At 41.1% G+C, this 17,561-nt stretch overlaps 1 protein-coding gene across 4 annotated transcripts in view; it reads left to right on the top strand.

The window, feature by feature from the left end:
* pdlim2 (PDZ and LIM domain 2 (mystique)) overlaps positions 1-17,561 on the top strand; it is a 67,087-nt gene that overhangs the window by 9,378 nt on the left and 40,148 nt on the right. For 3 of the 4 annotated variants that reach the window (XM_069183116.1, XM_015340717.2, XM_069183128.1), the window contains exons 2-3: positions 2,921-3,059; positions 7,384-7,535. In XM_069183116.1, coding sequence (XP_069039217.1) covers positions 2,967-3,059; positions 7,384-7,535 — 245 coding nt within the window. In that variant the 5' untranslated portion in view covers positions 2,921-2,966. The remainder of the gene's footprint in view (positions 1-2,920; positions 3,060-7,383; positions 7,536-17,561) is intronic. The other variant, XM_015340725.2, reaches the window with a different exon arrangement.

Genomic DNA, 17,561 nt, shown 5'->3' with positions numbered 1-17,561 from the left:
GTCTTCCAGTTTTTAATCCTGCAGTTCAACAGAAATTCACGTGGTGGGAGTTTCTTTTTTCTCAGCTCAGAAACTGGTTGGTTTGAATTTGGTGGCAGTGGAGTTTTTTTTAAAAGTGTGTCTCTCGTAGCTCGTTTGTAACATGACACCTGAACCGTGTTTCAAAAACTGGAAGAATATGATGGGTGCCTCCGGGAAATTTCTGGCTCTCGTTTCTCAATAAAGGTACCCTTTAGACTTGCATGTTTTGCCCTAGGGACAAATATACACTAGAGCTTTCTAGGTTTTTTTTTTACATTGCCTCGAGCCTTAACATTATGAATTCACACGGATTCTTTTGCGTTCCATTAATTAATAGAGCTGGAGACTTAATTTTATGGGGTTATTGTCCTTACTCTCCATTTTGGCAAACTTGCTCCACTTTTTATCTTTTGAAGTGGCATTTGGCCACAGTTGGCAAATGTAAGAACAATTGGACTGTAGGAAGCTTGTTTTCCGTAGAAATCCGATTTGCTTTCAAAGGCTCTTCCTTCTTGGACAGATGATGGAGTTTACTGTAGTTCTGAGGGGTTAACCCAGTGTCATAAACCAAGCAGAGGAGCCTGTCGTTCCCTGAAACTGGAAGCATGGGAGAGATAGAAGGTGTCTGAGAGGAGGGAACACCTTGTGGCACTGCTGCCAGCCACAGCTGTGAAATCTAATCAGGTCTGGGGCTTTGGTACCTCTTAGCTGGTTCTTTGCCAGTTTCACCTCATTGTAAAACATTCTTGTCTTTAACCAGACGGGTAACTTGACACAGAAGCACACCTTCATTCTTCAAATATTTTCCTGTGTGGTGTACTAAATCATACTTTACCAGCTTATGAGATTTCTTTGCTAGAGACTGCCTCCGTAAGAATAGGTTTCAGAACCTTGAGAGTTCAGTCTTTTTTGTTTTTCATTGACATTTGTCTTTTGGAGATGATTTTTTTCCCCCTCCATTTTCTGTTTGTAGCTTCCCAAAAAACCTATGATTCAGAAGATTTGCTAAACTAAGGATAGGCTTCGGTCTATCGCTCTTTATCGGCCATGTCTGGCATGCCTTGTTTATTGGGGGTGTGGGTTTCCTCCACTCTCTTCTCTGTCCAAAGATGTATGGAATGGGATGAATGCCATCAACTCATGGCGACGTTATGGACAGTTCCCCCATCGCTATCTATCGAGTTTTCATGGCAAGATACGGAAGTAGATTCCCGGGCCTTTCTTCCGTGCTAGGGGTATTGCCGTTGTCACGGTACGTGATCCTCCGCTGCCAACACTGACCTATACTGCTGCTGCCCAGTATGGATTATTGGAGAACCTTGCGCCCGATGTGGGACACGAACCCACTACCCTGAGATTGAGTCTAATGCTCTACCAACAGAGCTAGTCACACCCACAAAAGATGTTTACTGGTAGGTTAATTGACTTCTGGGAAAAATTGGCCCATGTGTGTGTCCTGGCCCAATGCCTGCTGGGACAGGCTCTGGCTCCCCCTTGATCCCTGTATTGGATAAAGTGTCAAGAAAATGGTTGGATATCACAAAGTTCCTAAACCTGGTCCTGAAGGGCCACAGACCTGCTGCTGTAAGAGCCAAGCTCTCTTACCCTAATGAACATTTAATTGATTCAATAATATGATTCATTTGACCTGTCTGATGGTTCTCATATCTTAAACATGTTGGCGGTTGGCTTTTTTATATTATTGCATTTTAAGTAAAATTTTAAAACCCAAAACTTCTGAGGAGAAAAAACAACAACTTTCCACTCAATATTCCACTCAAGCCTGTAGGTGTGAGAGCCTCCAGGACCAGCGTCAGGCAGCCCTGATTGGACCCTCTGCCTACTTCTCTGCGTTAGCTTGCCTAGAACGCTAAGGACTGGATCGCTTCCCGTTCTGTGCACTTCTTCGATTCCCTGCTCTTCTAGGTACTTGGGGAATATAGTCAAAGCTGTGTCTGCAGGAAAAAATGGGACGATGTTGACATGTGAACATCACATGTAAAATTGAAGAAGTGTATCCAAAACAGTGTTTCAGGCCTAGGCGAATCTTTTGACTTTCACATCTTTTCACTATACAGTAGTTCCTTCAATAATGGCTATTTTGAAATATGGAGTACAGTCAACTCAATACTTAACCAGGGCTTAGGGGTTTTGAAGAGCACCTAAAGCTCACATAGTCAAATTTTACTCTACAACCCATATGCAAACCCCTACTAATCTCTTATAGCAAGTCAAAATATTAAATGAGTATGAAAACAGTAAGGAAGATGACTGTATAGTCTCATTAACTCCAGAAGCTCTTGTTGGTGTTCTTGATGAATTTGTCAGAGAATAGAGCATTTTTGAAATATTTGTTATTTTCCAGAGCTGCCTGCATAAAGCCACAACCACAAGTTGAGAGCACGTTAGTTATGGGCCGACTGTATTTGTAAATGTTTTTTTCGTGGAATTTATTTCAAATACGGGAAAGAAGGCTCAGTAGGGCTTGCAGTTTTCCAGTGTCATGTCACTGGACCATCTAAACGGATATACGGTTTTGCTTTTTACATGTTTATAAAGTCGAGGTTTGCAGCCATTTCTAAAGTCTAGATTTTTTTTTTGTTCTTTAAACACCAGCGGGTGTCTTCTGCTGCACTCTTTAACAGAGCACATAAGATCCTATTGCATCTCCCAACTGCAGAAGAACATGTTGAAATATTGCTGAAGATATTTCCAAAATCCATATCCAGGCATTGTATGTCTGTTCCAAATTCATGTTAAGAATTCTTGGCCTTTTTTCTGGTTTTGCCTCTATTTTAGCTTCAGTGTGGATTCACAGTAAATGGAATGCTTAAGAGAAAGCCCTGTATACTCACCAGGTTTGGATACATTCACATGTCTGTTGTTTCTCTGTCTGCAGGTGTGGAGATTTATTGCAACGACAGAGGGCACAGGCCTGTTTAGAGATGTCGCTAACTGTGAACCTGATTGGGCCATCTCCTTGGGGGTTCAGAATATCTGGAGGGAGGGATTTCAAGAAGGCAATCGCCGTTTCAAAGGTAACACTTTCCAAGCACCTTGCCTGTTGTCCAGCTGAGTTTATATGGAATAGTCGGCCAACTGCTCCCGAGCTGCACAGCTCATTCTGCAATGTCAGAGAAGAGCACAGAGTATGGCTTAGAGCATGAGCTTTCAGACAGAGTCAGATCGTTACAGATTTTCTTATCTTTAAATTGCGGACTTTAGGAAGTCTCGACTATTGGAAGAAACCTTTTAGTGTAATTGCAGATTCCTGCAAGTAAATTTGTATTTGTTTAATTTGCAAGTGAATTTCCTGCAGCCAGCTACTTTGAGCTTGGATCAGCTTACTTCTCCTACAAACAATGAACAACTTTGCTTTTAATGTAGGGACTTTCTAAGATGTGCTATCAACAATGTTTTAGTATTCAGCTGAGGGAATGATAAGTAGAACTTGTTTGACTTCGATGTGAAGAGGCATAACTTCTTATCCTGTTTTGATTAGAAATGAAAGGCTCCTTATAACAACACCAGTTCCACCCAGCCTCTGCCACCACCTTGTCACTCTCGTCTGGCCACTTCATGCTGTTTGTTTCTCTGGAATGCTACCTGTTTCCTTTGATACTGAAACCCCCCACTCTGGGCTGGTTTAATAAAATGCTTCATCAAAGGAAGCCACTGATTACATTGATGGAATCTTGAGTGCTGGCCTATTGTTTTTTTGTGTTGTTTTTTCCAAGCCTTGGCTGCAGAGAAACAGGAAGATGAATCCCTGGTCAGTGCATATAAGGCATGGAAGATTTTTTATTTATTTTTTCCCCCCCAAGACATTTCTTAATAAAAAGTCTGGAGTATAGAAGGCCGATAATCATGTTACAGATTGCACTGTAGTGCTTTGGAGATGTGCCTGCCAACTCAAATATAAATGTGACTGCTGTTATTCTAGCTATTGAAAAATTGAATTGTAGAGATTTTGATGTCATTTCTTGAATAATAACTGGTTGCACTTATTGCCAATGTGTAGTCCCCACTTGGATGATGATAGCGGTTATAGTGCGCCAGTTCACTCACCCCAGATCAGCTGTCAGTGGGGAGGAAAACTGCGATGCAGCCAAGTTGTAGATGGGGATTAGTAGGAGGCCATGATTGGTAATGGTCAATGGGAAGTTTGGCTGGGATACCAGGGTAACACCCCTACTCATTTCAAGAAACTCCCTGGGATTTTCAATGACTGCAGAGAGTCAGGACCTCAGTTTTACATCTCATCCCAGAGATGGTACCTTTTTGCAGTATAGTGTTCTGCTTATACTGTAGTAGGATAGACCATAGGGTGAGCGCCCCATACTGGCCTCACTAACACCTCTTCCAGAAGCAGCCATAGTTTTCCAATGAGGCCTCCCATCGGGTACTGCCAAGGCTCACAGCGCTTAGCTTCTGTGGGTTGCAGGGTGATATAGCTGCTGGTGAGTTTTGCTCCCATAAATGCTGAATACTCCCATTGAGTTGTTTCCAGCACATGGTTTGGCAACTTGCACAACAAGCACAATTTCTGTCTCTCCTTAAGCCCTTAATCTACCTTCAGTTCACTGCCAGCAGTGCCCTCTGCTCCTGGCTTATGTGCTAAAATGATGACTGCTTGGCATTAAAACAACAGCGATGCCCTCTCTCTTAGGCTCAATAGGAAGCCACCCTGTACCCAGAGACAATATCCACTGCCAAAAAAAAAAAGGAGCTTTAGTTTTTGCAAAGTGAGGCATACAATGATTGAAAAGGCCTGCGCTATTGAAGGTCCCCATAGCAACACATAATTACCACTTGAATAGTCATGCAAACATGGCACCCTTGCCCCTTGGCTTGTAATTCCCTTAACGCTATGCAGTTCTTTTGGAAGGCTTTGTGCCCATTAGTTCTAGCTTTGTCCTAGAGAACTTTTAAGTTTGTAATGTTGTTGGTAGCTTATTGTTCCCCAGTCTTGTTGGTCCTCTTCATAAAGGACCTGAAGTCAAGCACTGGCACAAACACGTCTTGGTAATTTGTTCTGAAGTGCCTGTTCTTGTTTTATTTTACAAAGACCATGCTCCCTTTGATCTATGAGAAGCCTGTTTCCAGTTTTTATTCTTTAAGTGTGAAAGGGAGACCCTGCCTTTAAGCTAATTGGAAGTTCTGTTTTCCACGTTCTCTGTATCTTCCATGTGTTGGCCAGGAGGCTGATGACAGACCTGTGGTAATACTTCATTTTCAGTGTCCATCTTGGGAATGTTGTCAGCTTTCTTCAGTCCTTGAGAAGGTCTTGAGAGTCTCAGTGTCAAGAAATGGAGGAAAAGATTTTACCAATAAAATGGATAGCTCAATGAAATCCTTGAGATTGTGGATACAATGAAGTCACTTGAGGCTGTATCACTCAGAAAATGGGACTGTCCATCATTTCTCTTTTAAAAGATCTCATCTCTCTGTTGTGGACTCCCTTCCTTCAGATGTCAGTTTATAAACGGCCCCTGGTGCTATAAAGAGGCTTACTGGATGCCAATACTTCATGCTGTTCTTTTCGTGATGCTCCTGTTCACCCCTAAGGTTCTTGTGACACCAATCAATTTGCTGGTAGTGTAAATTGTGACCAGTTTCAAAGGATGTGACCAGTTCCACCATGCAGCTAACAATCTATACAGACTGCCTTTGTTCTCAGTACATGACTGGATATTGTTCAGACTGGTTTGCTGCAGGAATAGCAATGGCCATTTTCTACTTTTCTCTTTGATAGCAAGTTACTTATTGGTGGGAAATAAGTTATGCATTTAACTGATCCATTTGCCTTTTACATTTCTTTATCAAAATGTAATTGTCCTGTTGGTTACAGCTATAATTCACTAATGGATCGGAAGCTGATTAATTGCTTAACATTCATAAACGCTGTTGGTGGTGCTTCTTTGTTCTGAATCCAGGCAACTGTGGTTTTTGTAGTGTCTGTGTTTAACTGTTTATTTGCTAGAGCTGATGGTGCTACACAATGCTCATCGGTGTGCTGATGGGATATGGCCTGGAGTTGGTCACTTGGAATAAGTCGCTTCGGACAGATTGCTTTGCCTCATGGTGGCTAGAATGTCAATATGTTGCTAAGGGTGTTGCATAAGAAGGAGCGCTTTGATGGCAGATCATCTTGTGTAATAAGATTCTCCACTCCCTTGTATTGCACATGTGCAGAAATGACCAGTGTTTTGCATTATTGTACTTTGCATCTGACAGCTGCTTGATCTCTTCTCTCCTTCTCCCTGGTAGGGTCTAGTCCAGTTCTAGGACTCTCAGGAGATGGCACAGCTTCTATATCTGAATTCCTGCTTTGCTGAAGAAAGCAGCGAGATGATGCCCTTGAGAGTAGTTGTGGAGAAGGCGCGTTTCACCTTCTAATGCACTTATGCAGATTTGCTATCGTGTGCTTCTTTCCCACTTATGCAACATTTCACCATTACAATCATTGGCCCAGTTGTTCTGGGGCCCTGTGCTTGTTGTTAGGGTTGCAAGCATCAACATGTTAAGTATTACTTTGTCAAAAAGGAATTGGCACATGAAGTAGTTAACATAGCCCGATTAATTGTTTATATAGTGATAAGATGTTTATATACTGTAGCCTATAATTAAATGCATCAAAGACTTATGTACAGGAATCAGAGGTAAAGGAAAAAGCGACTTAGTGTTTCAGTTAATTACATAGTTTTAATGAGCTGAATGGATCACAGAGCTCATTCATTTATTGCCTCAAAGGAATATGCAATCATATACAGCCTTTTGCCACAGAAACATACCTAAAAATGTATATACAAAGTATGTTTTTGTTCCAATGTGATCAAACGCATAAATGTACCCATGAAATGACATACTGTATTACATCGTACTTCTTTCTATTCATCTCATGATCACAAATTCAAATTGCCTGACTAAAGTGCTGGTACTTCTGGAGGGTGCAGGAGCTGCTTCAGCAGGGGCAGAAAAAGGACTAGGTTGGCAATCAGTAGCTGGGCAGGAAGCAGTCTAGCTCTTGTGAGCTCTCGAAACCTTTTTGTCTATACTTGGAAACTACTAAGACTTGTCAACACTAGTCATTCATTGGGAGCAATTTCTCTAGACTGCACCTATCAATTTGGTGACGAGTCAAGGAAGTTGAAATTGGAAGAGTACCTGGGTTGTGTATTCCTTTCCACTTGACTGGGGACTCTGAATATTCGATACTCTATGTACATAGTAAATGTATATTGCCTCTCGGTAAGATCTCAGTCCATCTTTCTTCCTTTACACCAGCTGCTCGGAAGCAATTTGACTGCTGTCTGTAATTGCCTACTTTGACCTCACACTGACTTCCTATGTCCACTCCAGGTGAATGGAGGCAGCAAGGCAGAGTCAGCTGGCCTTCGGCTGGGGGATGTCATTGCGGAGATCAATGGCGAGAGCGCGGCAGAGATGCTGAACGTTGAGGCGCAGAACAAGATCAAGAGCTCCAAGACCAAGCTGCAGTTGGTGGTGGACAGGTAAAGGCAAGGCTGTCAATCATCTGGGTGTTGGAGGGGCGTTGTCATGCCTAAAGGTCAATCTATGCCCGGAATGTTCTTCCAGGAGTTACTGGAAGAAATGTGTCTTACAGTACTATGTTTTTGTACTTGCTGTGGCTTTCGTGTTGGTCTCCTGTAGGCTGGAGGCTTGCTCGGTTTCCACAGCGATTTTAATTTTGTAGGGATAGCTGGTGATCTGCCTGTATTTATTGGTATTCCAGGTACCTATGATTTTGTGGAGGTCCCTCACACATTTGAGATACAACCCCACATGTGTGTTGATCCAGCCCCATTTTGTACTGTAGCTGTCCTTGGTCTACTGCTCTCCTGTTTGCCTTTGAGCAAAGTGTCATTTTTTTATCCTCCTTTCTGTTTTGTTGCCTTGTCTGGCCAATGGTGTCTGAACAGATCCATGACCGTTGCGACCATTTTGTGAACTGGTATAAGCACAGGTAAAACCAAGAAAAGGCCATTAAGCCCATCTAGATCCTTTAATGGTTAGTAGCTAATTGACCCAGTGGTCTCATCCAACTCTTTTGAAAGAAGCCAAGCTGTCAGTTTCGACATTGCTGGGTAGCTTAATCCAGACTCTTACAGCCCAAGTATATGTTACTGTCCAGGAAGAAACTTTAATCTCTGGATTGTTGCCTATACCTTGTTATAGTACAGAAGAGAATTTGCAAGTCATGCAGAAAGTTTACTTTGAGGAGCTTTGTCTTTGTCATTGACAGGCAACCAGTTACAATGTGTCATGTCAACACTGCATCAGACATTTCATTTTTACACAAAAGAGATTTCAGGAAGGGGGACAGATGCGTTTTAGCTACAGTAGGTCGGCAATGTTTGTAGGTCTAATAAAGGTACCTTATACTGAAGGGTTGAAACTATGGGTATTGTTTGGCTGTGTTTGCATAGCTGTTGTTGGAAAGCTCCTTTGATCACTTGTTCCTTTGCCTTTTAGTTTCACCTGCCCTTTTTTTTTCCCTGTGAAATCATGAGGTCATCCATATTAAAACGTACTCAATAGTGACTGTACAATTCCTATTGGAATTATATCCTGTAGAACACTTAGCAGAGACGCAATGTTTCGGCTGTGGAGCCTTCTTCAGGTGTCATCCAAAACATTGTGTCTCTTTTCTTTTCCTCTCAACTTGAAATGAACCTTGACCTGTTCCAAAACTTTGACTCTGCCTTGCAGAAGCATTGTCTTCTAGTGTTAATGAAAGCTGATTGAGTTTCATTTATTTTCATTAGCTCAAATCTGCATGTATTAAGAAAGCACCATATAAAAAACATTGGTACAGCTTAACTCCCAAGACTTAGTGCTGCAAATCCCAGAGCTATTGCAGTCATCGGAGTCTGTCTTGTTTATTTACTTAGCTGAAACAATTGTTTTGTGTCCCCTGTAGCAGATCATGGCACCCTGAAATGTCCTATTTGTTTAGGAAGTGGAAACAATATAGCTTTAATTGAACAGTATTTTGCTCAACAGGAGGTTTAGTGATGTAATTGGAAGCTTGGCTAGAGCAACAGCCTTAAGATGCTGTTTATCAAGGACTGAGTTTGGTGGCAAACAGTTGTTCGGAATGCAGGAATGTCATGAGGGGAAGATTGAGTTTCACCACGCCTTTCATTTCAAGATTGTTCCTTTAGCTTTCACTGACCACAAACTCTGGTTTCTGGGCATTGCTGAAGTGCATGTAAGCGTTCTGCTTTTTACTTTCAGCCCTACATCTTACACAAAGACAATGAGTCCCACAACACCTGGCTTCCTGCCAAAAACAACAGTTCGCTTTTGTTACCCTCTTAGTTTGGCATGAGAGTCCTGCCAAACAGTCAAGACTGCATTCCTGTATTCTTCCTGCATTCTTTCTAAATTCCAATTTGCTTTTTCTGCAAGGAGAGTGCTTTATGCCCAGATTAAAATAAATCATAAATTACATATTTAATAGTAGGTTTTGGTCAGGTTGAGGTCTGCGGTAAATCAACTGTTAATGGAATTTAAGATCATCAGGTGGGTCGGAGTTTGGTTCTGATTTGAAATGGGATAAGTATTGAATGGAGAATGTTACTCCTGGGTTTTAGAGAATGCCCAGTTTGAACGTGTACGGGAAGATTGCGTTAATTGATTTAGTTATTAATTACTGGATTTTATCTGGAGTAGATTAAAATTAAGCAGGATATTGTGTTCATGTTGGCAGGCTATTCCTTTTAGGCAATTAGATGACAATTACTTTTTAGTAACTGTAACATTTGTAACAATTTGCCTAAAACCATTTTGGTTATGATTAGAACAATACAATTTGAAAACATGGCTTAAGGCATTTCCACTTCCTATAGGTTATTCAGTTTCTTTTTCTTTATTCATGCCTTCTGGGAAGGAACAATACTGAGACACTAGTCAGCTCAGAAAAGCACAGATCTTTAAGATTATATACCACTTCTTAATTCAGGACAACTTGATGCGCGCTTTAAAACTCGTGGCTACTGCCAGCAACTGGCACCTTGCTGTAGTGTTCCGGACAATGTCCCGTACAGAACGCATACCCAGATGTGTGATGGGATAATAACCGCCACCTGGGTGATGCAGGCATCTGGATCTGGGAAGCCTTTGTCTCCAGGTTCAGTCAGGCACTGAGCATCTTGTGCTTGATAAGTCTAGAGGATCTTTTTGCTTGTACTTAAAGGTTATGTTACATAACATAAGACCCCTCAGACTAAGTAAGCTACTGTGTGGGAGACAAAAACAATCTTGGATGACATGAAGTGTGAAGAATTTGTAAATTATGTTATCTGATCTTTTCAAACAAAGAAAAATGAAAGTCCAGCTTAACATTCCATTAAACAATTGTTAATTGGCTATAACCCTAAATAAGGAAAACAATTGAAAAGGTATTGATGAAACTTTAAAATAAAAGGCTCCCTGTGAGTCACAAGACTCAAGCCAGTTGTGTGCTTCAGGGGTTCCAGGGGCACACGACTTCACTCTTCACCTCCCTTAACTGACAGTCTTCCCTTCACATCTTCTAAGATGAACAAACATCCTACATGAATAGCTACTTGGGGAGTTCAACCCTCTGGTAGCGAGTGGACCCAAAACACAGGAAATGAGCTTTTAAGTTCTGCTTTTTTGATTTACACGGCACTTTTCAATGCATCTGTTGAGTAAAACGTTTTTGCTATTGGTCTGAACTATACAGTTGGCTCCAAATTATATTCATACAATGTAACAGAGTTGGTTTTGGGAAGAGAAATGCAATTATACATGCAGTGTAAAGTTAAATGTGAAGTGTGCAAGGTAGTATGTATTGGATAACACAAGCCATCTGGAATAATTGCATATATAATTACAATATTTGACATGAGATGCACTCCAACAAGAAGATGCTTACTGTAGCCTTTTGCTCGGGCAGTTCTTAGTCCAGAAGTGTGACCATTTCTATGTCCAGATGTTCCCCAGCTCCTTTAGAATACATACCATGTTTTTGTGAAACACTTTCTTTACTTCATAGGAAAAAAACGCTCTATTGAATCGAGGTCTGGCAGTGGTGATGACCAGTCTTTTTCATTTTAAACATTTGGCATCCTGCTGGAAAGTTCATTTGTGACTGAGCTTGAGCCTTCTTAGCCGAGTGAACAAGGCTTGAGATGGAATATGAAGTAACTGGAATCTGTCCATACCTCAGCGCTAGTAAAGGCAGCCAAGGGTGCAAAACACCCACCTGCATGCTTGGTAGAAGTCAATTAACATGAGCTTCACATTTCTATGCTGTACCCGTGCTGCTGGTAGGCCTGTCAAACTCAGAATTTTTCTTCTAACCACATTTGGTCGTATTTGTATTGGGATCAAGTAGTTGTTATTTGGCAGGCTCTTTTCATTTCTTGTTGCTATGGCAGTCTGCCGCAGACAACGGATTCATGTGGTCAGCCTTTACTGGTAGTCGTGGAGCCGTGGGATCCTGATGTGAAACTTCAAAAACAAAATCTGACAACTGTTGCCATTTGGTGTGAGTTAGCCTCCCAAAGCATGACTGACCACAATTTTGCGTGCAACTTTTTCAGCCTCTTCTGGTAGTGTAGCAACCCTTCTGTCAGCCTCAAACCTGATGATAAATGCTTCATGAATTTTTTTTTTTATAGCTGTTATTGAGGTCAATATTTGTTTTTTTTCTGGTGCCTGGTGGGATTGGCTCCGGCTTCCTCAGAGATTCTGAATGGGAAGAAGTGGTTAGAAAATGGGTGTTTAATCCAATATGGATCCAGTATTAAATCAAGCTTATATACAGTATGCAACTAATAATAATAAAATACAGCTGCATATTCAGTGCTAACCCCAACTTTGTTATATTGAATCAAGCGTATGAATAAATGTGGAGCCAATGGTGTTGTAGTCTCCATTTTTATCCTTGGGCATATATTACTTATACAACAGAATAAAGGTGTACCTCAGGGTTCTATACTGACTTCCATCTATTTTCTAACTGCTTTATCCAGTAAAGAGAGCCGGAGCCTATCCCAGTAAGCCGCAGGAGCAAGGTTGGGTACACCCTCGATGTGACGCCAGTCCATCCAAGGGCACACACTGACACAGGCATGCACAGATTCACACCAGGGGCAATTTTCCCAGAAGCCAATTAACCTGCCTTTGCACTATGGGGAGGAAACCGGAGCACCCAGAGGAGACCCACACAAACCCAGGGAGAATATTCCAATGCCATGCAGAGAGCACTACGGGGAATTGAACGCAGGTCCCCAAAGATGCCTTGCTAACTGTGCTACTGTGCTGCCCCTAATGTGACTTGATTGATTATTTTTTGTGGCTTGTATCTTCCCTATGTAGTTTGTGGCTTTAGCAATTGTTTTAACTTAATCTAATTTGAGGTTGGAATGAAATTCTAGAAAACCATTTGAATGACATTGTCTCGCTATGGCTGTTGCCTAAAAGCTTGTTCATACTGGCAATTTAAATGTTAAGCATGACTTTGTCCTCACTAGATCTCTTGTAACCCCTCTTCTGAAGACATGGCACTGGCGACAAATAAAGGTTAGTGCTGATGTTAAGAGTACTGGTAACTCTCGAAGCTATGAAGGATTTTTCCCCACTTGTCACTGTACACTCTTTCTGTTTGTAATTTGTGTTTAGCAGACTTTGCTCTGCTGTCCAGTACCAAAGCAAGCTAATATATTAAAGTAGATGGAACTTTTTCAGTGTAAGCACGAAGTCTGTGGAATGTTTCAGAGTCAGTGGCTGATTTCAAAACTTGGCAAGTCTTTTTTTTTTTTTTTTTCCTGTTTGTGTCCTATTTTTACTTTAAATTGTGACTTCTATAAAGCACAATTCACATATAAAATGATTAAAAAACATTAAAATGCAAAGTTCTACTTAACCAGCTCTACCTACTGGAATGTCTGTCCATTTTTATACAGCATAGTGACCGTGTTCTAGAAAGAGAAGCACAGACATTCTGTTTCATTTTGTTTCTTGCAGTTTTTCAGCTTCAGTGTCTTATTTAATGATTGGATTGCAGATTTCAGCAGCTCAGCAGGCTCCGTCAGCACAGTGTCACTGCTGTGTGTGTGTTTTAATTAGGGATTGTCTCTTTTCTAGCATGTCAGCAGAATGAGCTGCTGTACTGTATGCAAACACTCTGATCCATGCACATTTTCTTTTTCTCTTCCTCGGTCTCGCACACGCACGCACGTTGTTGTTCTGTCCCTCATCTTAGTCGTTCTGTTTGTGAGCGAGCATAGGCTCACTCTCCCTCCCTCTCTCTCTCTCTCACACACACACACTGATCTCTCCCCCAGCCCATGTGAGCAGATTTTTCCCCACTGACCTCATGTCTCCCAGCTGGCCAGAAACAACACCCCAGCCTCTTTTCCTGGACAATGCCATAGTGTAGCCGCCACTGCATCTCTCCCAATTACAGCTTTCACAGGCCCTAGCCTTTAAACAGCCTGGGCACCTGGCCAGCAGGATGACTTCAGGCACTGCCCTGGCTGCCCTAAGGTTCAGCAGCAACCATCCTTTAGGGGCATTGTTTATAAAGGACCCCTGCTGTCATGGTAACCTTCTAGGCCAGGTGTGTTATACTCAGAACCACTGGTAACCTCACTGATTTATAATCTTAATTTATTCTTTTGCATTTGACAGTTTGGTCTAAGACACAGATAACAAATCATAAAGATTAAGGTTAGGGGTTGTGAACTATACTTTTGCCAAGTATTGTAAAGTAATAAGTATTAGGGGTTGGTTATTATTGAATTGGTAAAAGGTTACTGCTTCATTTCCTGTCATAATGAATTTATAAATGGAATTTGCAATCCCACATCTACTGTAAGTCATTCCCACAAAAAAACTTTGAGGCTGAAGTTAAACCACTGGATTTCTTCAGCATGAACAGTGAGACACAAACCAGAGGACATGAGTCCAAGCTGCATGATTTGAATAGAATAACCTTTATTGCCATTAAGGGAATTTGTCTTGCACACATCAAGAGCTCCTAAGCGTGTGTATATATACTGTATGACACTAAAAACAACCATGTGATGTCATGATACAAAATAACATTTAACATCATTGCTCCATCAGAACTCTGCAGTACCATAAGATTAAAAAAGCCTGTAAAGAGTCTAAAAATGGCAACCATAAGAAGAATTCTTTGAATTGAGTTTAATATGGAGAACAAACCAGCCATGATGTTAAAACCGATACCCTGGCTTCCTGTGAGAAACATATCGATATCAATTACTGCCAAACAGGGCAAATGAACTGAGTGGCCTCCAACTTTTTGTAATTTGATGCCCATACTAGTGTTTTCCTTCTAGTTAATTAAGCCATTATACTTATTAAGAAAGAGATGGTTTTGGTGAAAGGAATGCAAACAAATCGAGCATCCCCCTGTGATCTGAATGTGACCCTACTGTCCTGGAAACATGGCAGGGGTAAAAGCCGTGATCCAGCACCTTGGTTACTTTCCCAGTTATTCTGTTATTTTAATTTTTGTTTTGTGCCGAATAAACTTTTCAACTGAAAAGTTAATAATCCTACAATTGCATCACCACAAATGTATTGAAAATTATCCATTTATGAGTGTTTGGCAAGTCTTAACATGACCATGCAGCTGCCTGTTACCACAGACTTCCTTACCTGTCTTATTGCAATGCAAACTTTGCTCCTGTTTGTTTTGCACAAACATATACTGCTAAAGTTCGAAAATCGGTGAAAATCTGTTTATTTACTTAAAAGATGCATGATGTCTTCCCCCCCCCCCCAGAGTCAGTTTCTCATAATTTATAGATTGCGTGCACGGCTGATTAGGCTACTGTTTTGATGAGGCATTTCTAAATGTACTTTAAATTTTCTGTTTTGTGAGACGAATCATAAGGTTCTGCTCTTTAAAGTTACCAGATTTATTTAGTATTTTTTAAGGGTAAATCGATAGATAGCATCACAGACCAAGGTAATATTAGCGAAGAATAATAATCTGCTTTTTAAGTATACATTAGTACAGGTATGTTAAAATAGCAGCTTTCATTATGCTACTGTTTTTGGGGGTAAATAGTGAGCATTTAGTTTAATTTATTAAAATTTATAGTGCCTTTTGCCTTCAGCCGAATGCCACTCCAGTTTTGGGCAGATCAGTGTTAGCTGAGGCATTGATGAGAGTTTACATCCGGTAATGTCACGATGAGCAGTGTTCTTCAATGCATGCAATCACTACAGTTGGCTTGCAGCGGTGTACTGGCATAATCTCGGTCAAGCTCTATCACGACTCCAGCGGGAAAGAGCCCATATATCATAACCGCGGCTATTCTAGGTTGAAACTTGGCTCTCCCTGCAAACCACACTTGCAAACTGATGAGTTAGCAAATGGTTTTCCCATATAGTTTTCTCCTATTTCCTTTTGCTCTCTGTGCCTGCTCTGTGTTTCAGAACCTATGAAATCCAGATAGAAAGCACCATTTTCGCTAAGTGTTTAGCGGCCAAATACAATCTGGGAATGGGCTAAAATAATACCAAATGAAAATATCGAAGTCCACAATGGTAAGGATTCATGGTTTATGGTTGGCATGACAATAGAAGGCAGAATTGCACCCTATGTGCAGGCGCTGTTTGGAGATCAAGCTGAGCAAAACCACATACGTTGTTTGTTTGCTCTTAGAAGATGGTAAAATGTAAAGATGAACATTTCTTTTCACTTTTCTATGGGTGTTTTCCATCTCTGGCTGTATGTTCAATAAAATGATGCTTTACAGTTAAGTGCTGTAGCACTGGTACTGTTGGTTTGAACTGCACCACAAAGCTGCAATTACAGCAGTCTGTCCACAGCAGGCATCTTCATTCTGTGGCCATCTTAAAATGCATTTAGCAAAATCCGGGACTGGACATGTGCCTTGCAGGGAAGGAAAGGTACAGGCTGAATCGGTACAGTAACCTGAAATTTACAGATCTGTTTGTTGCATGGTGACGGCTTAAAAGAAGTACACAAAGTGCTCCCCTTCTCGGGAACAGTCTGGACAGGAAGTCTCTCATCTATGCAAAGACGGGCATTCCTTCATTGCGGTCTTGGACATTCTGAATGTTTTAACAGACTGTGTGCTTTTGGAGTTCTCATGAGCATTTATTGCTGTGATTGTTGTGGTTTTTTTTTTTGTATCGACAGGTACAATAAGAGGTGATGCAAGGAATGATATTACTTCTGAAGGTGTCAAGATGCAGAGCTTCTGAAAAGTTATTCATTTTGTGTCGATAGATACTTTATTAATCCCATGAGGGAAATTGCATTACAACAGCAGCCTGGCACAGTCACTACAGCACAGTGTAATGAAATGATACAATAATGCATAATACAATAAAGTAAGTACAGTCAGTGAGAAGTGCAGTAAGAAAGTGGTTGAGGTGGTGGGATTATTCACACTAGACAGATTTATTAAGTATGATATACCATCAGAAATGTTTCTAATGGTACATTTAATGGGATAATGGTCCTGTTTGCTCTGTATCTTTCCAAGCAAGGTCATGTCGGTTTGCCAGAGTGATTCTGTCGGATTTGGGAAAAAGTGCCCGCAAGGAGGAAATGAAACGGCCAAGCTCCTTCTCCTACAGAACCTTAACAGGGCCCTCAGTGGTACTTTGTCCTAAGCGGTATATTAAGAATAACCAGACGAAAGTTTCTGTGTTTACTTGCTTTGTCTCAAAGTTTACATGCTCTGGAAAGCCCTTTGAAATGGCTCATTGTGTGTACAGCCTGGGCTTCCATTGTCCATTGTTCCCTGGTTGAACTGGAGTAAGTGCTGCAGCTTTCGGTTTCCCCTTATTCCCAAAGCCTGGACAGCCAGCATAGTCGCTGAGCTGGAACAGGCCAAGTCCAGCATCTCGGTTAACAACTTATTAAAGCACAGTGGAACGACTTAGGTTATTGTAAATCATGTGAGCTAAGGAATTTAAATAGGATGCACAACCCGACATAAATTAGTGATGCATTGCTTTCAGTCTTCCTATCCTCCTCAGTATTATGACTACAAATGCAGTTTATTTATCATAGCATTTTTATTGTTTGGGGCATCACATTGTGCATGAACATAATTTTGAAACGACCTTCTTTAGCTGGAATTCGAGCACTAAAAAGTGTTTGTCTGATGGATGCCAGGTTCTCATATTGTGAATGTGGGCAATTTTTATCTGTGGAAAAAATCACTATTGGAATGTTGCTGTGACTTGGTTCTTGAATAAACATTTTTTGGGTCATCTAGGATTTCAATGTCAGTAATTTGCCTTGACAATACTGTATGACAAAAATGTTTCTTGACTCTTTTTAGTGCGTGTGTTTTAGGCATACAGCAATGTGTTTTCTGTTTTTTGCTTTGGCAAATCTTTTCAGACTTTGTTTCAGATTGTTTTGAAATTGCTGTTGTTCAAAAGGGTACAGTGTAGAAAATGTAATATCGCAGAGGATTCTGAACTCTGCTGGTTTAAAGTATCTCTCTTTTAACCAGGGATCT

Source organism: Lepisosteus oculatus, chromosome 2 (assembly GCF_040954835.1).
Source record: "Lepisosteus oculatus isolate fLepOcu1 chromosome 2, fLepOcu1.hap2, whole genome shotgun sequence".
Lineage (NCBI taxonomy): Eukaryota > Metazoa > Chordata > Actinopteri > Semionotiformes > Lepisosteidae > Lepisosteus > Lepisosteus oculatus.
Note: the sequence above shows the minus strand (reverse complement) of the source record. Positions and strands in the feature narration are given on the sequence as shown.